Here is a 27279-nt window from a genome sequence, read left to right as displayed (position 1 = left end):
TTTATCCCCATCAAACTTTAACCCGGTGATCTTAGCAACCATTGGTAGTTCCTAACAAAGTCGCTTTCACTGTGACCTTGCTAATGTTTTCAAACTGTTATTCTGTCTACATTTATTACAGGGTACTTTGCCAGAAAGGAAAAAAAAAAATCTTCCTTTTTCCTTGATGATCTTGAATCAACGTTCCTTCTACCTCCAGCTCCCAAGTCATGTTACTTTTTAGGCAGAAAACAAGGAAAACAAAAAAAACCCAAAAGCCTTTATAAATTGTATAGCATTCTGGTTCACATCCTGCTTGGAGTGTGGGGCCTAGCGGCCTTGTGTTGTGTTCCTCAGTTCTTTGCTGTGGGGCTCCCAGCCTTGTGCTTATGTGAAGTCTTTGTCTTTAAACGTCATCTACGGATCACAAAAACCATTTCTCATTATTCCAGTCGTTCTTCCGAGTGCAAGTGCCCTGACAGAGGAACGTGGGTTAAGGCCTGCAGGAATCGGAGAGGCTGGGGACCGGGAAACAAAACGTGCACGTCTCCGGTCTCGGTCCACGCGCTGCGGGGCGGGTGCCGGTGGGAGGCGGGGACAGGGGCCCTCGGGCGCGGCCCGCCGCCGGTGCTTAGTCACGGCGACGCTGCACCCCGCTCCCCGCTCGCACTTCCGCGCATGGCGCTACTGCCGCGGGCGTTGGGCGTGGGCGCGGCCTGGAGCCTGCGGCGGGCGGCGCGCGCGCTCACCTGCGCCATGGCGAGTCCCGGCGAGCCGCAGCCCCCGGCCGCCGCCGCCGCCGCTGCTTCCTTCGACTACCTGGTGATCGGCGGCGGCTCGGGCGGCCTGGCCAGCGCGCGGCGGGCGGCCGAGCTCGGCGCCAGGGCCGCGGTGGTGGAGAGTCACAAGCTGGGCGGCACTTGCGTGAGTACCGGGGCCCTCGGGCCGCGAAGGCTGCACACCTTCTCCCGGCCTCTGCGTGCGGCGCCCAGGGTGCTTCCCCACTCCCGGGTCCCGGTCCCAGGAGGTGGCGGGAAAGAGGGTAACGCGACCGAGTCCGCCAGTGTGCACAGGTGCAGTGCTAACGCCAAGACTTCAGCCAAGCTTAGCTGCCGGGCGTGCAACTCTGCCTGCGGGGGAGTATCGCATCCGGCGCTGGAGCTAGGGAAACAGGACTGCCTCTGGGAAACTATTGGTGGCGTGGGCGAGGGGAGCAATGGAGGGCTCTGGCATGGAGGAGTGTGTATGGGGGTGTGGGATCGGGTCTGATCTTCTAGTTCAAGGGCAAAGAAATAGGTAACAGTAGTTCTCAACTTTGGCTGCGCATTGAAAGGAACCCGGTGAAGAATTGAAGTTCTGCTGTTCCTGCGCGGTGCGACGCGGAGGTTAGCAAACTCAGAAACACTCAGTTGATCCCAAATGCAGCCAAGGCTACCTCCAAAGAGAATCCTTAAGGGGTTTCTCAGGACCTTATGATACCGTTTATTGTAAATTGGGGGACAGGTTTTCAAATTAAACACACACACACACACACACACACACGAAAGAAAGAAAGAAAGAAAGAAAGAAAGAAAGAAAGAAAGAAAGAAAGAGAAAAAGAGAAGGGTAGTAAATCTTTAGATTGCAAGACTTCATACTTCATACTTTTAAAACACTCGCATACCCACACTAGTGTGGCCTTTTCCTATCACAAGATCTAGGCAGGGTTCTTGTTGATGATTGAAAACGCTGAAATCCAAGAGTCACCCGGGACTGGGGATAGTTTCCCTAAATGCCTTTGAGGGCGTTTACATTCTACTAAATTGGGAACTCCTTAGGGGCAGGGGCGGGTTCTGATATTTGTGTACTGCTTGTCGCCTTAAAATACCTTGCTCAACAGCTAGTTATGAAATGAATAAAGCCAGAGATGAGGAGCTGTGAGCATGCCACGGCTGAAAATGAGCGCGGTGCGTGTGTGTGACGAGAAAGGAAGCGCCGTTGTTAATGATTGGTTTGCACTTTGACACTTGTCTGGAAAAACTGGAAATCTCTGCAGAAGGCAGAGGGAAGGGTGTGTTGCGCGGCGCCTGCTCCCTTCCCCCTCCACAGATGGTGGGCGTTTGTCAGTTCTCAACTCTGCACTCCTCGGCTTTTGTTTTTCTCCCTCCTTATCACATCACCGCGGATTTGTGACATCTGTCATTGCTGGTTCTGCTGGCGTTAATCAAGAAGGGGCTGGCTGGGGTTTGATATCGGAGTTGGAGGCCAGCCTTGTCTACAGAGCAAGCTCTAGGACAGCCAGGGAAATCCTGTCTTGGGGGCGTTAGAAAAAAGGTGAAGACAAACTTTTTCCGAGAGCAAGCAAAGGATGCCCAGAGTGACGTCATTTGGGACCAGTGGTCCACCGGGCCTGCCCAGTTCATCATTCTGCAGCCGGCGGCCATTTCCATCCGAGCATGGATGTCTTTGAGATGTCCTTTGCTGTTTTAGTGGCATAACTTTGGGGACCTCCTCACAGTAGCTTTTGGCTTTGAATTACAAAGCAGGGAAGAGGGTTGCAGCCAGTATCAGGGAAAATGTAGCGGAAAGGTAGAAGCGGGGTTAGATTTGCCCAAGGATCGCAGTGATGAGGTCTGTCCGGAGTTGGACTAGTGAACTTACTGCAGGAAGTAATTTCTAAGCACGCGCAGGGAAACCTGAGGATTTCTGAAGCAGAGCCTTTCGTTTGTTCATGTTTCAGGTCCTTAGAGGAATCTGACAGAAGGGGAAAGGGTAGGCAGAAATATTTTTCTGCAGAAGTTCCTTCAAGGAACGTGCAGTCTAGTGGGGAGACCAAGTACAGCCAACCAGAAAGTGGGGTTGGTCTGTCCGTTGGTCTTTTTTTTTTTTTTTTCTTCAAGTGTTTATTTGTGTGAGTGCCTGCATGAATGTTTGCACCACGTGCATGCCTGGTGCCTACAGGGTGTCACAGGACCCTCTGGAGCTGGAGTTACAGACAGTTGTTAGCTGCAGCGTGGGTGCCAGGAATCCAGCCCAGGTCCTCAGGAACACTGGCTGGTGCTCTAACCACTGAGCAGCACTTCTCTGCAGCCCAGGACTGTCTTCTTCTTCTTTTTTTTTTTTTTTTTCTTTTTTGGGAGCTGGGGACCGAACCCAGGGCCTTGCGCTTGCTAGGCAAGTGCTCTACCACTGAGCTAAATCCCCAACCCCCCAGGACTGTCTTCATTCTTTTTTTTTTAAAATATTTTCTTTTTTTTAAAGGTTTATTTATTTATTATATATATATAAGTACACTGTAGCTGTCTTCAGACACACCAGAAGAGGGGATCAGATCTTATTACAGATGGTTGTGAGCCACCATGTGTTTGCTGAGATTTGAACTCAGGTCCTCTGGAAGAGCAGTCAGTCCACTTAACCGCTGAGACAATCTCTCCAGCCGGACTGTCTTCATTCTTGCAGGTAGCGAATGTAAAGTGGTTGAGATTAGTGTTGATTCTCCCTTCCGTTAGTGGGGGCTGATTGCTGAGTTCAAGACCAGCAATGGGGTTGGGGATTTAGCTCAGTGGTAGAGCACTTGCCTAGAAAGCTCAAGGCCCTGGGTTTGGTCCCCAGCTCTGAAAAATAGAAAGAAAAAGAAAAAAAAAAAAAAAAAAAAAAAGACCAGCCTGAGCTATAATACGAGCTGTGTCCCTGTACATAAAAGGACTTCCTCTGCCAGTATTATTTCCACATAGTAGGACTATGTTCATTTTTATTCAGTTGTTCACTGAATATTATTGGAAATCTATGTATCAGGTGCTTTTCTTAAAAAAATAATACATGGTTTCTTTTCTTAATGTTTATTTATTTACTTTATGTATGTGAATAAACTGTCACTGTCTTCAGATGCACCAGAAGAGGGCATCAGATCCCGTTACAGATGGTTGTGAGCCACCATGTGGTTGCTGGGAATTGAACTCAGGACCTCTGGAAGAGCAGTAGGTGCTCTTACCCACTGAGCCATCTTGCCAGCCCTATCAAGTGCTTTTTCTAAAGATTTGGAGCCTGAAGAGATGGCACTTGGGTGCTCTTGCAGGTGACTGGGGTTCAGTTCCCAGCAACCACATGGTGGCTCATAATATCTTTAATTCCAGTGGCTTCTTTTAACCTCCTCAGGCACTGGGCACACTCAATGGCACACATATATACTTACATACACACACATACATACATATACACATACATGCACACATATATTCATATATGCACACATATATTAAAGATAAATCTTTTTCAAGTTTTTATTTTTATTGCATAGATGTGTGTGTGTGTGTGTGTGTGTGTGTGTGTGTGTGTGTGTGTTTTGACGGCTGGTGTGCGCACGTGAGTGTAGGCGCCCACAGAGGCTAGAGTCGGATGCCCCTGGAGCTATAGGATTGCAGGAAGTTGTGAGCTGTCCAACATGGCCTCTGGCATCTGTGCTCTGTCTTTAGCAAGAGCGGTGACTCATTGGAAACCGTTGAGCCATCTCTCCAGCAACCTCTCTTCTCTGTGTGTTTCTGGATATCAGAGGCAGGCAGCAGAGCACATCAAAGTCCCTCTTTTTTTTTTGGAGCTGGGGACTGAACCCAGGGCCTTGCGCTTGCTTCCTAGGCAAGTGCTCTACCACTGAGTTAAATCCCCAACCCCCAAAGTCCCTCTTTAGGAGCGGGCATTTTAATTGTTGTCTGTAGTTTCTAAAATTTCCATTTCTATTTTTGTGATGAATATAGAAAAATATGTTGTGGGAGCTAGTGGTGGTGGACCTTTTTGTTGTTATTTTTGTGGGGTTTTTTTTTTTTTTGGTGTGTGTGTGTGTGTGTGTGTGTGTGTGTGTGTGTGTGTGTGTTTTAAATTGTTGCTAATAGGGGTTGGGGATTTAGCTCAGTGGTAGAGTGCTTGCCTAGCAAGCGCAAGGCCCTGGGTTCGGTCCCCAGCTCCGAAAAAATGAAAAGAAAAAAAAAAAAAAAGAAAGTAGATACAAAAAAATATGTTGCTAATAAAGCTGGAATTGATTTTGGAGATTTGTCAATCCTGTATGACTACACTTTTTCAAAAGCAGGAGTCATGATAAAACACGGGCAGTTATCTGCAGTTCTGGCTTATCTAGAACTCACTGTGTAGACTAGGCTGGCCCTAAATTCAGATGTGCCTGGTCCTGCCTGCCTCCCAAGTGCTGGGATTGACAGTATCTAGGCCAGCCTTAAAAGCACTATGTAGCTGAGGGTGACCTGAACTTCTGATCTTCCTGTGTCTACCCCCCAGGTTTCAGAGTATAGACAGGCATCACCACTTCCTACTTATGTGATAGTGGATATGAGCCCAGGGTTTTGCACATCCTAGGCAAACATGCTACCTACCAACTGAAGCCTGATTCGGTTTTATTTCTGTAAAGACCGCTGAGAAGTTACTAACACTGTCACTAGCAGTTTCATGGAGACTTTGATTTTATTACATTTATTCATTTTGGAGTAGGGGCCTGGCAGGTCAGGGTATGTGTGTGGAGGCAGTCAGAGGACACCTTATAGGAGTCTGTTCCACTCTGTGCGTCCTGAGGATTGAGTTCAAGTTGTCAGTCTTGGTGGCAAGTGCCTTTATTCATTGAACCATATGGGCAGCCCCAAACTGGTGTTTTATTCTGACTTTTTTTTTTTAAAGATTTATTTATATATTATATATAAGTACACTGTTACTCTCTTCAGACACACCAGAAGAGGGCATCAGATTTCATTACAGATGGTTGTGAGCCACCCTGTGGTTGCTGGGAATTGAACTCAGGACCTCTGGAAGAGCAATTGGTGCTCTTAACCACTGAGCCATCTCTCCAGCCCTTATTCTGCTTCCTATTACAGGAAATTGAACCTTTGTACATGCTACGTATCTGCTCTGCTCCTTAGCTATCCCTCGAGCCTTAAGAACAGGATGTATTTTGATGAAAAATGGCAAACAGGTCGTCCTTTGAAGACCCCTGGCTTCCTAAAACACTGCTTGGGCCTCCATAGTTTTGTTTCACATAGATCCTAATAGAAAATCAGGGAACATCATTTTGTTTAATCCTTTAGCTCTGAGGAGCAAAGTGTGAGCTGACACACTTGAGAACAGCCCTGTGGGCTGGCCATGGGGACCGTGGCTTCAGTAGGACATTGCATCGGGTGATCTGTGCCGCCATCGAGGGTTTTATGCATTGTCCTCCAACAGAAGGTAGAAGGGCAGCAGCACTCTTTTTTTTTTTTTTAAATTATTTATTTATGTATTTTTTCTTTTTTCTTTATTAACTTGAGTATTTCTTATTTACATTTCTTTTTTTTTTTTTCTTTCTTTCTTTCTTTTTTTCAGAGCTGGGGACTGAACTCAGGGCCTTGTGCTTGCTAGGCAAGCGCTCTACCACTGAACTAAATCCCCAACCCCTCTTATTTACATTTCGATTGTTATTCCCGTTTGCAGACCCAGTGGTTTGAATCCATGCAAGTTCCTCCTGGGTGTTCTGAACTAGGCAAAAACCAAATAAAAACATGTAGTTGGAGGAGTATTGTATTAGATAAGAAGTAGCTCTGAGAAGGGGCAAAATCAGCTCCCTTTCTCCCTAGAATTAAAGATAAACCCCTTATTGCCCAGGGCACTGCAGTTATTCCTAAGGGCAGAAGGAACTTATTGGGTATGATCTTTGAAGTAACTTTTCAGAGACTCTCAGAGTACGAACCAGAGTGAGACTCATCCAAAGGCAGGCGCAGGCTGAATTAGAGCCTCTGGGAACTTTAATTCTCCCTCCATACAGACCTTGGAGGAGGTGAAGGGGTGTCCCGTCTCTGACTTCTGCTCCTTTGCCCTGTAGAACCCCCAGCTCCAGCTGAGTGTACTGGTTCTGGGGAGCCCAGTTCTTGTGGGGTTCTGTACATCCTGCCAGGAGGCCTTGTGTGACAGGGGTTGACTGAGTGACTGGCAAAGCCTTCTTTATTTCTAACTTCTGTGAACTGCGCTGTGCACTGCTGCTGGAGAAGTCCACAGGGCAGGCCTGGGAAAGGTACGAATGGCTCATCCAGTGAGCAAACAATGACTTAGCAACTTGCAAATCCTAACGAACTGACTGCCCACAGCCTGGGCTTTAATTTCCCAATGTAGCTTTCTAAACAGCCCCGTTTAAAGGAAGTTCACTTCCTTTAGTTCTGATAGGTTCCCCTTAAAAAAAAAAAAACAAAAACAAAAACAAAAAAACAAAAAAAACCAGACCGTGGCCCTCATTTATTTGCTTTGTGAATTTAGGACTTCATAAGATGAGAGCAGCCTATTCTCTTAAGTGTTCACCGCATAACTGGTTGTAAAGAGAGAGTTGGTAACAAATATTACTTAACTTTGGCCATTTGCCTTGTTGATTTTTTTTTTTGTTCTTTTTTTTTTTTTACAGTGGTCCCACTATGTCTTTATTTTTTATAAGGATGTTTTTAGCTGGCTAATGGTGGCACACGAGTTTAATTCCAGCACTCGGGAGGCAGAGGCAGGTGGGTCTCTGAGTTGGAGGCCATGCTGGTCTACAGAGCGAGTTCCAGGACAGCCAGGGCTACACAGAGAAACCTCGTCTTAAAAATTGAAAACAAAACAATAATGTTGTTGAAGGGCAAACAAGCAGTTTGTTCAGAACTAAAGAAACAGCTTCCTGGGCTGGAGAGGTGGCTCAGTGGTTAAGAGCACTGGCTGCTCTTCCAGGGGTCCTGAGTTCAAATCCCAGCACCCACATGGTGGCTCACAACCATCTCTAATGAGATCCGATGCCCTCTCCTGGTGTGTCTGAAGACAACTACAGTGTATATAATAAAGACTTGATAAAAATCATTAAAATTTTTTTCCCTATAGCTGAGAGGGGGCTCGAAAATGAGTTGCCTTTACATTTTAAATATTTCTTTTTATTTATTTTTTTTTGGTTCTTTTTTTTTTTTTTTTTTTCGGAGCTGGGGACCGAACCCAGGGCCTTGCGCTTCCTAGGCAAGCGCTCTACCTCTGAGCTAAATCCCCAACCCTTCTTTTTATTATTTTTAAGTGTATGTGTGAATGAGCTCAGGTGACTACAGAGATCACAGGTATCCCAGGAACCATAGTTACTGGTGGCCATGAGCCATCTCTTCAGCATAGTTTTACTTTAAAATTTTTCTTTTTTGAGATAGACAGTTGCCCAGGCTAGCCTCGAACTCACTACGTAGTTGATGCTGGCCTTCATCTCATGATCTTTCTATGTCCACCTCCCATTTGCTAGGATTACAGGTGGACCGGGTGACAAAGGCCTGTCTGCCAGACCTCAGGTACAGGCCAGCAAGAAAAGAGAGAAAGGATTGAGCGCGGCCGGGTGTACAGCTCCTTAGCCCCGGTGTCGTCTCCAGCTTTGATGGTTGTTGGCTGTACTTTACTCTTTCCGAGTCAGTGAGGTATCTGATGCCATGCTGAGAGGCGTGGGGCTTGATTTCCAAAACTGGCAGCTACGTCTGGAAGTCCTTTCTCTGCAGCTTCGGAAACAGGACAGGCGCTATTTCAAGACCGCGGCTCTCCGTTATGTCCCTAGGCTCTAAGGAGTACACAGGGACACTGCAGTGCGGAGTCTCTGGCCCACGAAGGTTGCAGATAGAGTCACTCTCTCCATCAAATCTCGTGTTGTGCGGACACCTTAGATAAGCTTACAGCTCGGGAGATTCCACAAGGTCTGGGATTAGATCTATAGTAGGTTCCTGGAAACGAATGAATAGGTATAAGAGTTTGTTTGCTTGTTTAACATCGAAACTTAAAAGTAAACCATTAGTGCAGGTCTGGCCATCTTCACCCTTGTAAGATTTAGGATCTCGTGTAGCCTAGGATGGCCTGGAAATCCCGCTCCTCCTGCCTCTCTCTGGTAGATGCTGGAATTACAGGCCTGCATCAGCACCCTGCCCACAGACTTCTTTACAACCACCTAAAATATGCTCCAAGTTGCTTCAGACTTACTCAGTGTGCAGTCATAATATGTCCCAGTGGTTCAGAGCTTTCTAGTGCTTAAGTCAATTTCAGGGATTACTAGGGAGCCGGAGGGGGAGGGGAAAGGGAGAGAGAGGAAGAGGAGGGCTGGAGAATGCTTCCTTATCATCCTGAAATCATCTCTACCCTTCAGGAGATCCACTGAGAGTGTGTTCTGGATGAAACCATTACTAACTCAACGCTGCAAATCGCAGAGAGTAAAGTGTGACTTAAAGGCACTGAGAGTCACTTTGCCCTCCCAGTGGACCCATGAAGGCAAGTTTGAGGTGAAACACCCTACCAAGGCGCTGGGCTTGGTCTTCTCCTTCCCAGAGGATGTTAACTGCTTCCCCACTCTTGGCGTCTGAAAAGCCTCAGTCGCCCTCCTTCCTTAGGAGTGGCTGTCCCTGTGACTGTCAAATATCTCGGTTGGGCCCCAGCGGAGCCTCAGCTTGGTCAGATGGAGGAGGTGTTCAGAGGGGGGAGGCCCATGTAGGCAGCCATACTTGGTTCCAGTTGTAACGGGGTAAGCACTTCCTGCAGGGTTGGCCCTGAAGACGGTGCCCAAACTGCCATTTGTGCCTCGCAGGATTCTGGGTTTTACTGGGCTTGAATTCTGCACGCTTCTCTCATTTCCATGGGTTCTTGCTTCTGTCGTATGTATGTATGTATGTATGTATGTATGTATGTATGTATGTATGGTTTTTCAAGTCAGAGTTTCTGTCCTGGAACTCGCTGTGTAGAGTCGGGCCTCAAACTCAGATCCGCCTGCTCCTGTCTCCCAAGTGTTGGGGTGAAAGGCACGAGCCACACCACCTATCTAGACTCATTTTCAAACATAATCTCATTTTTTTTAATCCAAACATGGTCAGCAGGAGGAGGGTGTGGGGAGGGGAGAGAACAGTTCGGGGGGCGGGGGACGGAGGGGGATGCACAAAAGCAAAGTATGTGCATGTATGAGAATTCCACAGTGCGCTCCATCAGTTTACGCGCCAGATTAGAAAACAGTCAGAGAACAGTGCTAGACAGAACACTGCTAGAACAATCTCGTTGTAGGGGAAAATAAATGAACAAAATGCTGGTAACTTGGGAGTATACGGAAGCATCATTTGTTCCTTAACTCTCTCTGGGTACAGGATAGCAGTACCATTCTAATGAACTGTTACTAGGTATACTTTAGCAGGTAGACTCTGGAAAACGAGAGGAATAGAAAATTACTTCTCAAAAAGGTGGCCTTTTTCAAACAGTGGAGAGGATAAGGAGACTTGGGCAGGCTTTGAATCCAGTGTGTCACAGCAAGGGCGGTAACCAGACAGGCGTGGTCCATGCTCCATACACAAAGATTCGTAGAAAGAATTCTAAGAACTAGCCCGGTATTCTTTTTTTTCTCTCTCTCTTTTTTCTATTTTTTGGAGCTGGGGACCGAACCCCAGGGCCTTGCGTTTGCTAGGCAAGCGCTCTACCACTGAGCTAAATCCCCAACCCGCCCGGTATTCTTGTAATGTGTGGGAAACCAACTAGATAGATTATAGCTGTGACCAGGAGATACAACTATGATTAAAAAGTTTTGTGTGCATTAAAACACATACGCTAGATGCGTCACACACACACACACACACACACACACACACACACACACACACACACACACACACACACACACTGGGCCCTGGACAGATAGTGTTAATACCTTGAGGGGGTGACTGAGGACCAGAGTTCAGGTCCCCAGCTCTCAGGTAGTAAGCTGAATAACCTGTGCCCAGACAGGAGGGTAAAGGGGGCATGTTAGCTTCTGACCTAAGAAAATGCGAACCTTGGGTTCAGTGAGAAAACTATCTCAGAGGAATAGAGGGGGCGGTAATGGAGAACCCCAGACACCTTCAGAACTCTGTGTACACACTACAGATGTGTGTGCACTCACGCATGCAGATAAACCAGCCATGTTGAAAAACTGTATTCTAATAGGGCATGTTGGTGTCCACCTGTAATTTCAGCATTTGGAAAGCTGAGGCAGGAGGATGGGCAGTTCAAGACCAGTGTAGGATATACATAGGTCTGTCTCAAGCAATAATAAAATATGAAACTAAACAAAATATTCATACAAGAGAAAACTGGGCCATTACCAAAAGCATAAAGAGCAAAACAAGGCCACTTTGTCCCTTTCCAGAGAACAGCGTTGTGAGCTTGGAGTATGCCCACGCAGACACAGAGCTGCTCAGGGATGGGATGTGTTGAGAGGAATGTGGGGCTCCAGCATCACCAGGAAATGTCTTAGGGGGGGCACCACTGCATGTGTAGTTCACTGTTGAACAGAATCCTTGGTGCCTAGATGGCCACTTATGTGCACACAGCTGTGCCCTTTCAAATCAGGCTGTGGGGTAACCTGTTACACAGCTCTCTGTTGTCTTGAGGTGTTATTTATTACCCAGCATCCCCCTCATCCACTGCTCTGCTTTCTGCAGAACTCTGAAAGACCGGTTCACATAACTTTTATCAAAGTATTATCATTTTATTGTTCTATTTCATGATCGGTTATTGCTGCTACCACCTGATTCTTCTTTATAAATTGAACTCTGTCACAGGTGAGAATGTATAGGGAAAAGCATTGTAGAGGGTGTGCCCTGTGCACAGTTAGAATAATCTGGGCATCTTGGAACATACCCTCCCTCAGAAAGGATGAGCTACCAGACGCTAGAATTCACTCTGCGACAGCACGTGGGAATTTGCTTTGTTGTTTTAAATAGCTGAAAAGTGTCCGACAGACTCAGTATGCAGTAATGGCCACTGACGGATCATAAATCCATTTCCTGTTGTACGTGGACTAGACTTCAGGGACCCTTTCTTTATGCATGTCTGCAGTGTGTACATGCGTGTGTGTCTGTGTACTGTATCCTTGTCTGTGTAACATTGATAGACCAAATGGGATGCTAATGCTGGAGGAGGTCCGCCTCAGGCGTTCCTCAGGTGCTATCCACTTCGCTTTTTAAACAGGCCTTTGAGTGGCACCTGAGGCTTCCCAATTAGGATGGGCAGGGCAGCCAGCAAATCTAGGGACCTGAGTGTCCCCACCTCCCCGGCCCTGGTATTTCAAGTCTGCACCACCCCTCCTGGCTTTTTGATGTGGGTTCTGGGGATTGAACTCACATCCCCATGCTCTCCAGGACAAGTGCTCGGTTGACTGAGCTGCCTCTCTTTTATCTCTACTTTTAAAACACGTTGAGTTGCTGTCATCGTGTATTTTCCTGTGTACCGACATCGTGATGGAAATGTTTGTAACTGTGCTTTTAGGAAGCACAGTGATTTCTTGGCACTTAGACTTTCTGGGCTTTAGGCCACTTAGTTTTGATGTGATATAGGGCTGAGTCTCACTCATGTAGCCAAGGCTGACTTCAAAGTTTGTGTAGCCAAGGATAGCTTTGAACGCATGATCCTGCTTCCACTCTCTGAGGCTGGCTACAGGTGTGTGGCACCATGCTGGGCCTAAATTGTGTCTTTGGGCTAAATATTTAAAAGTAACCTTAACAGGAGGAGAAGCAGGCAGATCTCTGAGTTCGAGGCCAGTCAGGTCTATACATTAAACCCCAGGCTAGCCTCAGCTACGTAGTGAGACATCATCAGCAACAAAAGAAGCCCCAAGTCCTGTTGGTTTTTTGGGGAGGAGGGGGGAACGACGACAAGGTCTCATGTGTTGCCCAGGCTAGCTTTGAGCTCTGTATGTGACCCTGCAGTCCTTGAACTCCCAATCCTCCTGCCTTAGCTCCCAAAGCTGAGATTACAGCTTTGTACCACTGTGCCTAACCCTCCAATTCAGTTTATAGGATCTGCTCAGGTTTTCTCCCCTTCACTTAGCATCGGTCGCTCAACATCCCAAGTTTCATACCACATACCTTGTAATTCTGAGCTTTTTTTTTGTGACTGTTCACCAGTTTGTAAATGTGGGGCATCAGAAGTTCACAGTTGGTATTGTGAACACAATGGTTCACAATACTGCACTCGTCTGTTTGTGTGGGCACAGCTGTGCACAGATGCAGGCGCCGTGGTGCGTGTGTGGAGGTTAGAGGACAACTTGTGCTGGTTAGTTCTATCCTGTCGGTAGGTCCTGAGTATTGAACTCGGGTAATCAAATTCGGCTGCAAGCGTCTTCACTGGTCCTACAGCGATTGATTTTAGGGATGCACTGTTGATGCCTTCTTTTAATTCTTAGATCTTCTTACAGCAGCCAAGATAACATCGCTACTTCCTACTGGGTGGTTTGGTTAGACAATGTGTCGAGTGGTAAGTCTAGACAGCCAGGGAGCGGGCTGAGCTTAGTTTCCCTCTGCAAGGAGCTCTCCGGCTGGTTTACACAGAGCAGTTACTCATTCAGCGAGGGCCAGGTTTTGATTTTGTTTTTATTTTTTGAGTCAAGGTCTCATGTAGGCCAGGCTAGACACAAACCTCTCTGTGTCTAAGGATCCTTGAATTCCAGGTCCTCTTGCCTCTACCTGCTGAGAGCTGGGATTCCAGGGGTGCCCGACCAGGCCTGGTGAGGGTCAGATACTCTCAAGGCTTTACAAATGCTTGCTTGCTTGCTCTCTCTCTCTCTCTCTCTCTCTCTCTCTCTCTCTCTCTTTCTTTAAATGCAAGCTTAAAACTGTTTTTATTTGTGCTAGGACGTGACCTAGCTGAGTTCTGTGTGGTAAATAAGGTGATTCTCACTGCTTTGGTCTGGGAGAAAGCCCTAGGTTCCCACTAGCACTTTGTTCAGGGCTGTTAGGTACTTGTGTGCTTCAGTGAGTTGACAAAGATTCTCTAAGCCAGCTGCTTAAATGGCCCCATTGCCCGTCCCCTCTTGTGAGAAAAGTGGACACAAATGTTCTCTCTGTCACATGCGGAACAGTGTGATTTTCTAACTGTGGTAAGAAAAGGAGGTAGCCGTGGGATCCAGCTCACTGGGACTGTCACTAGTGTCTGGTCTCAGGCCTGACTGGTGACCAGCGCTCGTACATTCATGCAGGTATTTGGATGACTTGGACAGAGTATTCTTAACCTTTGTCTTTTTCCCCCCCTAGGTGAACGTTGGATGTGTACCCAAAAAGGTAGGTTTTAATTTCTTCTTCCCTCCACACTCCGTGTTTACATGTTCACTAAATTAGGATCAGAATAACATACCAGTTGGGGTTGTCCCTGCTTGCTTTCTGTGTCCCTGACTTGAAAGGGTTTATTTTCGATCACAGCTCACAGTTCCCGGAGCTGAATGAAAATGGGCAAAGCTTACAAAAATAAAAAATTTAAAACAGGAACATAAGGGCTGGAGAGATGGCTCAGCGGTTAAAAGCACCGACTGCTCTTCCAGAGGTCCTGAGTTCAATTCCCAGCAACCACATGGTGGCTCATAACCATCTGTAATGGGATCTCGTGTGTCTGAAGACAGTGACATGGTGCTCGTATCATAAAATAAATAAATAAGTCTTTGGAAAAAAAAAGTCAGGAACATAAGCAATAGTAAACAAAAAGTATAAGCAATAATAAAAAAAACCTTGAAACAACCACTATGAGGCCAGTTAATATTCCACTTTTTATCATGTTTATAGGCAGGATTATTTAATGATGGGTGTCCATTTCCCTGATATTTCAGAATCCACTATAAATTCCATCTAGTCAGATCTCGCCGAGTCTTCTCTCTCAGTGTGTTTAGATTTTTGGTTTTTTTTTTTCTTTTATCTGTTATATTTGAAAGATTTCTGCCTTTCCTCAGCACTCAAGCATGATTGCACTTGATTCCTTTTTATAGGTAATGTGGAACACAGCCGTGCACTCGGAATTCATACATGATCACGTGGATTACGGCTTTCAAAACTGCAAGAGTAAATTCAATTGGCAGTAAGTATTAGAGCTTCAGGGTTCCATTTACAGCACGGGTGCTTTTGAAACCTAGCTGTGCTTTGTGAGGTGGCTTTGCGAGCCATGCTTGTCCGAATGGGCTGAGGCTGTAGGTTGGTCTTACGAGTTCTTGCCTAGATTGTTTAAGGGCCTGGGTTCAGTCCCAGTACCATATGTATGGTTTGATATGTGTGTCTGAATTTATGCACAATGTAAAAGTGACCATTTTAATCATTGCAAATACACAGTTTAGCTTTAAGCCACCATGAATACTGGTGTACAGGTCTCTGTTCTTCCAAGTCTGTCCTGGGTAACATGACAGTCCTGTGTGTACCTCTCTGATTGGCACCAACTAGTGGAGCCATCAGTTTGCCAAAGAGTTTTAACAGATCTGTTCGTTTAAAGTCCATCATGTTCCATGACATAGCAGTTCTCCTGGGTTTTTGTTTTTTACGTTTATTCTATGTCTGCTTGACACACACATGAATGCCACACCACATATATGGAAGTCAGAAAACAACCTGTGGGGATTGGTTCTGTCCTTCCACCTTAAGGGTTCTGGGGATTGAGCTGAGGAAGTCAGGTGTGTGCCGTTCAGTTTTGTTTTTTCCCAGACAGGGTTTCTCCCTGTAGCCCTGGCTGTCCTGGAACTAACTTTGTACACCAGGCTGGCCTTAAACTCAGATCCACCTGCCTCTGCCTCCCGAGTGCTGGGGTTAAAGGTGTGCACTCCCATACCCGGTGGCAGCATGTGTCATTATTGCTGGCCCATCTCCTCGTTTTCTGCACAGAAAGAGGCATACGCATTGCAGATGCTGTCTGAGCATGCTCCAGAATGGACTAGGACATCAACACCTGGGAAGCAGGCGACATGGGACAGTGGAGGACACTGTCTTCAGGCAGTTGCAATCGTCATTCTTGGTTGACAGTGGTGCTGGTGGCTGGTGGCCCGGCTACTAGGAGAGGAAAGGAAATACTGTTTCTGAGTACTGACTTCATTCTCTTTACAGTGTCATCAAGGAGAAGCGGGATGCTTACGTGAGCCGCCTGAACAACATCTACCAAAACAATTTAACCAAGGTGTGTGTGCTGGACGCTGAACCTGGTGAAAGCGTCATTTGACACTGGAGGAGCCACCAGATCTGACCAATCAGAAATGTAGCCTTGGGGCTGGACAGATGGCTCAGCGGTTAAGAGCACTGACTGCTCTTCCAGAGGTCCTGAGTTCAATTCCCAGCAACCACATGGTGACTCACAAAAATGTAGATTTGGGCAGTGTCTTCCCATTTCTATAAATAATTGTGAAGCTGACTTTACTGATCTAGTAGGCCTTTGATCCAGTAGGCCAGTTTCTTTTCTATAAACAGAGAGTGTATGCGTGAGAACTCGTAATGTGTATATGTGTGCCTGTGTGTGCAGATGACCATAAAGGCCAAGATGTCAGATGCCCTGGAGCTGCGGTTACAGGCGATTGTGAGCCATCTGACATAGGTGCTAAAGTCCAAAACCACTACGCCATCTCTCCAACACCCTCCCTTTATAGGCTCTTGGAATACAGCCCTGGCTGTCCTTGAACTCACAACAGTCTGCCTACTTCTTTCTGTCTCTTGAGTGCTGAGATTAAAGGCATGTGCCACCATGTCCAACTCCTATTGGAATATTTTTAGTAGGGCTAACTAAATTTTAAGAAAAAGATGGACATAAAAGATGGCTCACAGTTAAGAGCCCTGGCTGCTTTTCTGGAGGACACAGGTTCAAGTCCCAGCACCTGCATGGCGACTGACAATGGTAGTTCTTGTCCTTTGCACTCGTCTGACCTCCACAGGCACGGCACGTGCGTGGTGCACATGCATGCAGGCACGCAGCAACATACGCATACATATACAATAAAAATAAGTAAATCTTAAAAAAAAAATAAACAGGAATGTTGTTGGAGGTTAGGAGGTTATCAAGAAATGAGCATTTTGGGCTGGAGAGATGGTTCAGCCGTTAAAGGCTAGGCTCACAACCAAAAATAGAGAAGTGAGCATTTTACAAAACTTAGTCTTGGTGTGTGTAGAGCTTACGCTGACCTTCTTGTGGCAATAGTCACTGGAGAGGTTCCACAGCGAAAGAAACTTCAGTGCCGAGTCCCAGGCGGTGCAGACCTTACACCAAACCCTTACCTGTGCTCTCGGCACACTCAGCTGCTTTTCTCCCAGGGCAAACTCACTGTCCCCTAGAAAGTTTGTTAGAACAGGGTGCTTGTGGGTTTGGCATTAACCGAAGTTCAGTTAATTAAGCCAGGTTCCTGCAGGAACAGACCTGGAGCGGAGATTGGGAGGGAGGGAAGAACTCAGCCCTGACATGCTGCAAAATGTTGACTCATTCCTTTGTGTGAACTTACGTGACTCCATTAGCTTTTCCTAGTCCACCTTTGTGTGCCAGGACAGGTCACAGCCGGCTGAAGCTTGCTGGCTGCCCTCAGGTTGACCCCTTGTACAGGGTTCCACTGAGAGCAGGTCGGCATTCCTGTTTATTTCCACTGTAGAGAATCACTGTAGTTTTTTGTTTTGTTTTGTAACTTTCTTCCCACCAAAAAGTTACTTATTTTTACGTGTTTGAATATTCTATCATTGTCTTCTGACACAGAAGAAGACAAGGATCCCATTACAGGTGGTTGTGAGCCACGATGTGGTTGTGGGAATTGAACTCATGACCTCTGGAAGAGCAGACGGGGCTCTTAACCACTGAGTGATCTCTCCCTCCTCTTTCCCACCGAAGAAAGCAAAAAGTTGTGTCTCTTCATTGGCCAGAATATTTCTCTGGTGTCTGTTCCTTTTACCTTTCTTTATTTCTCCCTTGTCCTTCTCAGTCATCCCCTCTCCTCAGGCATATCATGTTTTAGTCTTTTCATTGTGAGTAAGGCTTTCACCTTCAACCCTTGGAGTCAAAAATAACTTGACTGGAGTGACAGCATGGTTTTGTTTACTTGGTTTTAACCCAAGATAGCACTGTCATCCCTCCCTGTCATTCACTCTCACTGACTGGCAGTGAGGTCTAAGAATGGGCAGCGGAATCCATCTATTTACAGGCCCAAAATCAAAATCTTCAGTGAAGAGCTCTGAAGTGGCACTCACCAATTTCCCCAGCCATGAAAGACTAAGGCAGGAGGATTGCCACCTTAAGTAAAACTTGGGCTGCATAATCCTAACACTTGGAGACAAGGATCAGGATTTTGGGATATCCATGGCTACATAACTGGGTTGGAGGGTAGCCTTGGCTGTTTTTTTGTTTGTTTGTTTGTTTGTTTGTTTTTTTGATGAAGAAATGAGGAGCTAATGTATAGAGCAGAATAGATACCTTTTGAGCTAGTTCAGACTGCCAGTGAACTTGCTGTATAGCCAAGGGTAACCCTAAGTACCTGATCCTGCCTCCTCTCCTCAGGTGCTGGATTTAGGAAGGTGCCGCTACTCCCAACTTGTTTTTTTTCATTGTTGGCTTTGTAAGTCTTAGGAATATGCTGACGTCAGTGTCCCTTCCACAGTCCCACATCGAAGTCATCCACGGCTACGCAACATTTGCAGATGGTCCCCAGCCCACAGTGGAAGTCAACGGGAAAAAGTTCACTGCTCCACACATCCTGATCGCCACGGGTGGTGTGCCCACGGTTCCTCATGAGAACCAGATCCCAGGTGAGGCTTCCCAAAGCCCGTGAGGGCAGGGAATTTACAAGCCACATCATGGGATCTGCCTCCGCTGGTTCTGTCTTGAGAAAGGTCAGAAAAGACGGTCCCTGGGGACCACATTTAGCTAAGAGGTAATTAACAGTGAGCCATAAAAGCTCAGGACTCAGCAAGGGAAGTCATGGAGAACGTTCACCTTTCACTCCTGGTGTGGCACAGAAGGCCGCCAACCTGGGATTGTCAGGCAAGTCATTATTTCTAAGACCCGATAGACAGCGACTATTCAAGAGAAAGAAATAGCTCTCCCGATCCATGTTTTTGTTTCTTACATAGCAAGATGTAAAAGATTAAACCAGCCAGGAATCTCAGGGGTGGTCCTATGGGCCATGTGTCTATACGTTGGGCAAAGAGTCATCAGTGACTCATGAACAAACTTCCCGTACTCTCTCTTAAGAGGCATTAGTCATTCTTTCTCCCACATATTATTATACATCTTGGATAGTGAGTTTCTTAATTTGTTATTGCTGTGCTAAAATACTGTCAACAAAAGCAACTTAAGCAACAGAGGGTTTGTTCCTCGCCACAGTTGAGATTGCAGTCCACCATGTAGGGACGTCACAGCAGTGGGAACTTGAGGGAGCTGGGCACAGCACAGCACAGTGATGAAACAGCAGTGAGCGCATGCTTGCTGTTGCCCAGTTCTTTCTCCATACATCCCTGGCTAGGGAATGACACCACCCACAGTGGGTGGATCTTCCCATTCAGCTAATCTGTCGTAGACATGCCCAGAGGCCCATCTCCCAGGTTATTCTACATTCTTCCATATTGACAGCTAACAAAAATCAAAGCAGTGGGGCACACTTTATACATCTTTTTGACTCTCATGGACCGGCTTCAAAGCTTGTGATAATCTTGCTAATGGAGCACTTTGAGTGTGTGCTTTTATGCCTTAAACAGATCTTTCCCTCTTGTTTGTTTTGTTTTTGAGATAGTCTCATATAACTCAGGCTGACTTTGAATTTACTATGTAATCAGCGATGGCCTTAAATTCTGATTCTTCTGTCTACTGGAATTATAGGCATGTGCCACCACATACATACATACATACATGCATACATACATACATACTACATATATACATACATGCATGCATGCATATACTTCGTTTATTGCTGTTTTCTCTCCCTTTGGAATTTTTTTTTTAAGATTTATTTATTTATTTTTTATGTATGAGTACACTGTCACTGTCTTCAGACACCAGAAGAGGGTGCCAGATTCGGCTGAGCCCCTCCCTTTGGAATTTTAAGCAGGATTTATAACCCCCAAAGCTAGAGAAAAAAATACAAAGGTATCATTTTCAAGTAATGTAATATTTACTTGGAAATACTGGGAGGGCATGACCCTGATGGAACCAGACTCCAGTATTCATTGTTTAGTGGGGAAAAGGAAATGGATAAGTCTGAAGAAATAGCTCAGTGGTTAAGAACACTTGCTGCGGGGCTGGGGATTTAGCTCAGCGGTAGAGCACTTGCCTAGCAAGCGCAAGGCCCTGGGTTCGGTCCCCAGCTCCGAAAAAAAAGAAAAAAGAACATTGCTGCTCTTGCAAAGGACCCAAGTTCAGTTTCCACCGCCACCAGGGTGGTTCAGAACCACCTGCAGCCTCAGTTCCTGTGGCTCCAACACCTTCTGGCCTTACAGTCATCAGGCGCTCACAAGGTTGTCTGTGTGCCAGAGAGGCTGAGCACCCCTGCTCACTCTACAAGGCTGGATGTCTCCGGTACCGCAGGCCCCAGGGGATTCCTAGAGAGTTTCTGACGCACTGAGGGACTGAAGCAACTGTGTTCCCATGTCAGTTAAAGGGGGAGGGGGTGGCAACAGAACAACAGAGGAGACAGAAAAACAGATGGCAGGGAACTGATAAACAGAAGGGAGCAGCAGGGAGCAAAACATCTTCAGATCAGATGTAACACCTAGCAGAAACCTTTAAGAATAGTGTAACTGGGAGAGCGAGCAAAAGTAACATTGTAGCATTAGGCACCTACAGCGTCCTTCAGAAATGGCTGCCCTGGGACTCCCAGCTGGGAGATCCCAGGCACAGCTTTCGGCTTCTTCTTGCCGTAGGGATTTCTATGCTGGGATAGACAGTAAGCAGTAGCCTCTTGGAAATGGCTTGTCACCTATCTGTTTTCAGTGCACAGAGTTAAATACCCTTAGCTGTTCTTGTTTCTTGTCAGAGAAGCAGTGATTCAGCCTCACCCAGGCTGGGGCGTCTTGGTTGACATAAGGGCTTGAGCCTGGGACAAGGGAAGTCTTCTCACTCCCAGAGTCCACTAATCTACAGCACAAACAGCAAATGACAATTTACCTACGCAACACATACCGCACTCCCCGTTACTCCTTCTGGAAAGTACCTGCCCAGAGGTACTTCGCTTAGTTGATCCAGATCCTGCAAAGTTGATGATCAAGATTAACCATTACAGAAGACGAAGTCAGGAGCATCGCCTTGAGTTTGAGGCTAGCCTGGACCACAGAGTGAGAGCCTGTCTTAAAACTAAACAGTACACCAAAGAATACAGGCAGGGAGCCGGCGGTTCCAATGCCACTGCTGTGCTCGCTGCCCTCTGTGGCCGTCTAAAGAAGCATGCTTTCCTGTCTGAAAAGTAAAGTAATTAAACTAAAATGCCATAGGATGTCACCAAAAGGAGAACAAAAGGAAAAAGGGATAATGAAGGTTCCTGCGGGGGTCTGGGTTAGTGCCCTGTGCCAGAGGGCTTGCCGAGCAGGCGTGAGGCCTTAGTTCAGTTTCCAGCAGTGCAAAAAATAAATCATTATGCACCTGATGGGGCTTGGGGCCTGGAGAGATGGTGCTGTCCCAGAGGAACTGACTTCGGTTTCTAGCACCCATTTAGTAGCTTACAACCTTCTGTAACTCCAGTTCCAGGGACTCCAGTGTCCCCTTCTGGCCTCTGCAGGCACTGCATGCACATGGTGCACATATATGCATGCAGGCAAAACACCCATCTATAAATATAGATAATACTATATATAAAATAAGTATATGTATGTGGTCCTTAAAAGAATCTAACAGGGGTTGGGGGATTTAGCTCAGTGGTAGAGTGCTTGCCTAGGAAGCGCAAGGCCCTGGGTTCGGTCCCCAGCTCCGAAAAAAAGAACAAAAAAAAAAAAAAAAAAGAATCTAACAGTAGGGGTAAAAAGATGGCTCAGTGCTTAAGAGCATTTGCTGCTCTTGCAGAGGACTGGGGTTCAGTTCCCGGCATTGGAACCACCGCCTCCTTGCCTGTATTCTTTGGGGCACTGTTTAGTTTTAAGACAGGCTCTCACTCTGTGGTCCAGGCTAGCCTCAAACATGGATGCTCATAACCAACTTTAACTTCAGTTCTGGGAAATCTGACACCCTCTTCTAGCCTCTGCAGGCACTGTGTACGCAGTGTATAGAGACATACATGCAGTTAAAACACTTATACCCATAAAATAATAAAAATTAACAAAAAGCAAAACAATAATAGAAACCAAATGATTGATTCTGTCTATAGAGAGAGGAGAAGCCTAGGATGGGGAAGTGTCCTGATCTCACTCCCCCTCGAGTGTGTCTGTCCTTCCGTCCGTCTGTCCGTCCGTCTATCCATCCATCCATCCATCCATCCATCTATCCATCAGACTCTCACACATGCTGTCCATACACATTAGTTCCTGAGGCTTAGCCTCACTTTTTTTGAGCCTATGTAACGACTTGTCTCATGAGGAAGAGAACATGCGATAGGCTAGACATTTTTGCTATAGCAAGCTCAATCAGCCTCACTTTTTAAATGCTTTAAAATATCCCTTCATTAACTGAGATAATAAAAAAAAATGCAATCTCTAAAGTAAGCTTTCTAAGGCACCAGATGGTGAAGGCCTAGAGTGTCTTGAGGTAGGTGTTTAGTGCTTTAATTGGTGGTTTGAGCATGGGATACCAGGGTCTAAAAATGAGGTGGACCATCCAGAGGCTGCCACACATGGGGCTCCATCCCACATGCAGTCACCAATCCCAGTCACTATTGGCGATGCCAAGGGGTACATGCTGATAGGAAGCTGATATAGCTGTCTTCTGAGAAGCTTTGCCAGAGCCTGACAAATACAGAGGCGGATGATTGCAGCCAACCATTGGACTGAGAATGGGGTCCCCAATGGAGGAGTTAGAGAAAGGAATGAAGGAGCTGAAGGGGGTTGCAACCCCATAGGAAGAACAACAACATCAACCAACCAGACACCCCAGAGCTCCCAGAGACTAAACCACCAACCAATGAGTACACATGGAGCGACCCTCGGCTCCAGCTGCATATGTAGCAGAGGATGGCATTGTCAGTCATCAGTGGGAGGAGAGGCCCTTGGTCCTGTGAAGACTCGATGCCCCAGTGTAGGGGAATGCCAGGGTGGGGAGGCGGGAGGGAGTGGGTGGGTGGATAAGCACCCTCATGAGGCAGGGGTTGGGGGATGGAATTGGGGTTTCAGGGGGTGACCAGGAAAGGGGATAACATTTGAAATGTAAATAGAGAAAATATCCAATAAAAATATAAAAAAAATGAGGCGGACTAAAGTCTCCTGCAGTAGCCAGCTTTCTTCAGAGCATCAGACAATTCATGCTGAGGGCTGAGGAGAGCGACGCCATGCTCGGGCTGTGTTCTGACTGGGGAGGATCCGTAGAGACAGACATGAACCAGGAAGACTCCTAAGAAAGGGACTCTCAGAACTATGTGCCGAGAGAGAGCAGCCAGAAGAACCGGTAATGAAGACATCTTTGAAGGATCTTTCAGCCAATTCAGTCAGTTTGACAAGCACTGAACCTCTTAAAGCAAGTGTTTTGAGCTGTGACTAGAATTAAGTTACAGTGAAATTATGGAGACTCATCAAGCCAAAGGAAGGTGGCTTCAGTAACTGCGGCAAACTCATTATTGGCTTACAAACGGTGACAGGATCTGTGTGATGTCCAGAAACTAAACTGACAGTGATTGTATTCAGAGAGAATTTCAAGGCTGGACATGGTTGGGAGGCTGATGACATAGTCTGCAGGAGCTCTCAGCCCCATTCTGAAGGCAGTTGCTCAGACTTGTGCTTGGATTAGGGGGGATGGGCTGAAGACAGCCTACCAAAGGTCAGGTGCTGTGTATTACTGATTTAAAGACACGTTTTTAAACATAACTTCCCTGAGACCAGCCAGGGTGCACATGTGCTCATGGCATTTAGATTGGGTAAAATGCAGTTTATCCCTGTCTTAGTTGGGGTTTTACTGCTGTGAACAGACACCATGACCAAGGCAGCTCTTATAAGGACAACATTTAGTTGGGGCTGGCTTACAGGTTTGGAGGTTCAGTTCAGTATCATCAAGGCGGGAACATGGCAGCATCCAGGCAGGCATGGTGCAGGAGGAGCTGAGAGCTCTACATCTCCATCTGAAGGCTGCTAGCGGAACACTGGCTTCCAGGCCACGGTGAGAGGCTAGAGATTTAATTTTAAATGAACAGGTTAATGTCCGTGTTCTGAAAGTTGAAAGTGTGAAATGCTCCAAAATCTAACATTGTTTTGTTTTCTTTTTTGTTTGTTTTGAGTATTTGCATATAACAGTCAGAAATTTTTGCCCAGGAGACTTTTATTTCACGTACAAAATTAATTTAACATGTTTTATAAGTACCTTTATGTTACCTACCCCCCTCCCCCCAATACAGATAGGTCTTGAAGCCCTGACTGGTCTCGAGTCCACACTCTACTTTGAATTCCTCATCCTCCTGCCTCTGGCCCCAGTGCTGGGATTACAGCCTGTGCCACCATGACCAGTTTATTATGTACAGTTCAATCTAGGGCTGCGTTCCTCAGACATCTGTCTGAGTTAGCGATAAAACACAGGACCAAAGGCAACTTGGGCGGGAAAAGAAAAGATTTATTTCAGCTCACAGACTTGTAGTTCATCACGAAGGGAAGTTGGGGAAGGGACTCAAAAGTGGGAACCTAGAGGCAGCAGGAGCAGAAGCAGAGCCTCGGAGGAACACTGCTGACTGACTTGCTAACCTCGCCTTGTTCAGCCTGCTTTCTTACACAGCCTGGGATTACTTGTTCACATTAATTAAAGAAGGAATGCCCCCATAGACATGTTCCCAATTCTGAAATTTGAAATTCTGGCCTCGAGTGTTGCAGAAAAGGGACAGATACGGGAAGAAATGTTACGGAGCAGGACAGATGTAAACATGGAGTTGGAGTATTCGAGGAGGAAATCAACACCACAACTCTATGGGTAGTCTCGAAGGAAAAAAGGTGGAAGCCAGGAGTGGTGGGGCCTTGAAGCCCAGCGCTTGGGAGGGAGAGGCAGGCAGGCAGCTCTCTTGTGAGTTTGAGGTCAGTCTGGTTTACAAAGTGAGCTCCAGGGCAGCCGGGGCTGTGTAGAGAGCCTTATCTCAAGAAGAAGGAAGGTGCAGGCGGTGAAGGGAGCCAAGACCTAGCTGCTGGCTTCCTGCCTTTGCTTGGGATTGGAGGCAGAGCTGAGCTGGAGTCTGTTCATGACACTGACAGGACCTTGGTCCCTCCGGGAATCTAAATGTGCTTACCCCTCACTGTTGCCGTTTCTTGAAATAAATGTGAAAGACTTCAAAAAGACATGTTCTCAGCAGAGGTCTAGCAAAGCTCTCAAAACCGAGTTTTCTGAGAACTGTTTGGGTCTTGAGTAAATTGTGCTCTGGCCAGGCACGGCAGGAGCTCATACCGCAAATCTCCAGTGCTCAGGAGGCCAAGGCAGGACTGCCATGAGATGGAGGCTAGCCTGGGCTACACAGTAGTCCCAGGTCAGTGTAGATCACAGTAGGAAACCCTTACCTCATCCCTGAGAAGTAAGGTTAAGCCGTGTGTTTATCATCACTCTGGTGTTTCTCTCCATAGGTGCCAGCCTGGGGATAACCAGTGATGGGTTCTTTCAGCTGGAAGACTTGCCCAGGTGAGCAGATCTGACTCCGGGATGCCGTTCTCCTGGGAACCCGGCTCGTGCTTTTCCACCCCGCCTTCCTTTCTGAGTTGCCCGAGCTGTCTTGAACTCCGAATCTCAGTTCACTCACCTGCCTCAGCACGATCTACCAGAAGTGTTCAGGCTTCACAGAGATGATGCAAGTGAGCCAAGGTAGCCATGACTCAGATGTGTTGGGATGACGAGTGTGTCCGTTCAGACCCACCCGGAGCAGGCCCGGGGGTGAGAACTATTACAGACTACCCATTACGTAGTTTAGAACTATGCAGTACACTTTTTCTTTCTTTCTTTCTTTCTTTCTTTTTTTTTTTTTTTTTTTTTTTCCAGAGCTGGGGACCTAACCCAGGGCCTTGCGCTTGCTAGGCAAGCGCTCTACCACTGAGCTAAATCCCCAACCCCAACAGTACACTTTTATTGATATGAATACAGGCTTAATGAATGAATTCATTCAGGCCATTAAAAAAGGCTCTGGAGGGGCTGGGGATTTAGCTCAGTGGTAGAGCGCTTACCTAGGAAGCGCAAGGCCCTGGGTTCGGTCCCCAGCTCCAAAAAAAAAAGAAAAAAAAAAAAAAGAAGGCTCTGGGAACAGAAGGAAGTTCACAGCTGAGGTGGGCATCGTGCCTTTTGCCTGTGCTCCCATTTGCTTAGGAGGCCAGAGTGGAGAATGGCTGGAACCTAGACATTCCAGGCTAGGCTGGGTAACCTGTGGCAACCCTTGTGTCAAAAAAAAAAAAAAAAACAAAAAAAAAAAAAAAAAAAAAAAACAAAGAATATCCAGTTGCAACCCTGTGCTCCTGATTACTTGGAAGGCTGAGGCAGGGGGATAGCTTGCCGTAGGATGAGTTCAAGGCCAACCTGGGCTACCTAGAAAGATCCAAAGCTATTTCTTAGACATTATTTTTTTTCATTCTCTTGTAAGGTTTTCTCTTTTATTATAACCTATAGTCTTGAACAAATCCTGTATGTGAGGAACTAATGCTAATCCCTGAAGGATTTCATATTTACCTGAGGGCTTATGACTGGATGGGGTGGGCAGCTCGAACCCTCTGGAAGGCCACATGTGGTAGCTGTACACTGTAGTGACAGGGTGAGGTTAAGGCACCAGTGGGAGCTCTGGGGAAGCCCTGGGCTGCTCGCAGCTCTCAGAGGAAGCTGTGTGATGGTAACCTGTCCCTTGCACTTGTCCCCAACCCTTGCAAAAATACCCATCTTTCAGGCATCCACCATGGTTTCTAAGCTCTCTACTCTCAAGTATTCCTCTTTGACAAACTTGAGGGTGTGTTTCTTTCTTTAGAAATTCTTCATGGGCCAGCCCTTACGGTGTGCGGATTTATAAGCCCAGCTACTCTGGAGGCTGAAGCCATAGGATTGCAGATTCAAGCTCCCTGTTGAACAGACTCAGAGGCAGCCTTGGCCGTTTGGCAAGGCCAGTCTTTAAACATTTTGTTGTTGTTTTTAAGGCTGGAGATACAGCTCAGAGGCAAAGTGTGCCTAGTTTGGAAAGGGCCCTGGGTTATACCCTATCAGCATCAAAAGCAGGTGGGGGGGACATGGAAAGGAAGAGACAGGAATGAGGGACAGGGATGCAAGGGAGCTGGTTCGCAGGGTTTAGGGTGGAAACTGAGTTGTGCTCAGACTTGAGGGTGAGGGGGTCCTCGCTGGTCATTTGTGTCCATCTGGGTTCTTTATCCCTCAGCCGGGCCAGGAAGCCTCTGTAGGCTGGCACTTCTACGGATAGTACTGGAGGAGGGTTCATCTACTTTTCCTCTAAATACTTCCCATGTGTCGCAACAGAGG

At 46.8% G+C, this 27279-nt stretch overlaps 1 protein-coding gene and 1 long non-coding RNA gene across 3 annotated transcripts in view; one reads left to right on the top strand and one right to left on the bottom strand.

Moving 5' to 3' along the window:
* The first annotated feature begins 110 nt into the window (after positions 1-110).
* Gsr (glutathione-disulfide reductase) overlaps positions 111-27279 on the top strand; it is a 43169-nt gene continuing 16000 nt past the window's right edge. Inside the window, exons 1-6 of one of the 2 annotated variants that reach the window (XR_005494529.2) lie at positions 111-903; positions 14001-14027; positions 14723-14811; positions 15822-15891; positions 18338-18485; positions 25401-25455. Coding sequence is in view for 1 of the 2 variants with exons in the window: in NM_053906.2 (NP_446358.2) it covers positions 14726-14811; positions 15822-15891; positions 18338-18485; positions 25401-25455 (359 nt within the window). In the remaining variant the exon portion in view is untranslated. The remainder of the gene's footprint in view (positions 904-14000; positions 14028-14722; positions 14812-15821; positions 15892-18337; positions 18486-25400; positions 25456-27279) is intronic. The other variant, NM_053906.2, reaches the window with a different exon arrangement.
* LOC134482513 (uncharacterized) lies at positions 4902-25799 on the bottom strand. Its single transcript, XR_010058734.1, has 3 exons — positions 25574-25799; positions 23832-23972; positions 4902-8687 (listed from the first exon to the last, which is right to left on the bottom strand). It is a non-coding gene; the product is annotated as an uncharacterized LOC134482513 (long non-coding RNA).

This window comes from Rattus norvegicus, chromosome 16 (assembly GCF_036323735.1).
Source record: "Rattus norvegicus strain BN/NHsdMcwi chromosome 16, GRCr8, whole genome shotgun sequence".
In the NCBI taxonomy this organism is placed as follows: Eukaryota; Metazoa; Chordata; class Mammalia; order Rodentia; family Muridae; genus Rattus; species Rattus norvegicus.
The sequence above is the reverse complement of the archived record's forward strand: the minus strand, read 5'-3'. Positions and strand labels throughout refer to the sequence as shown.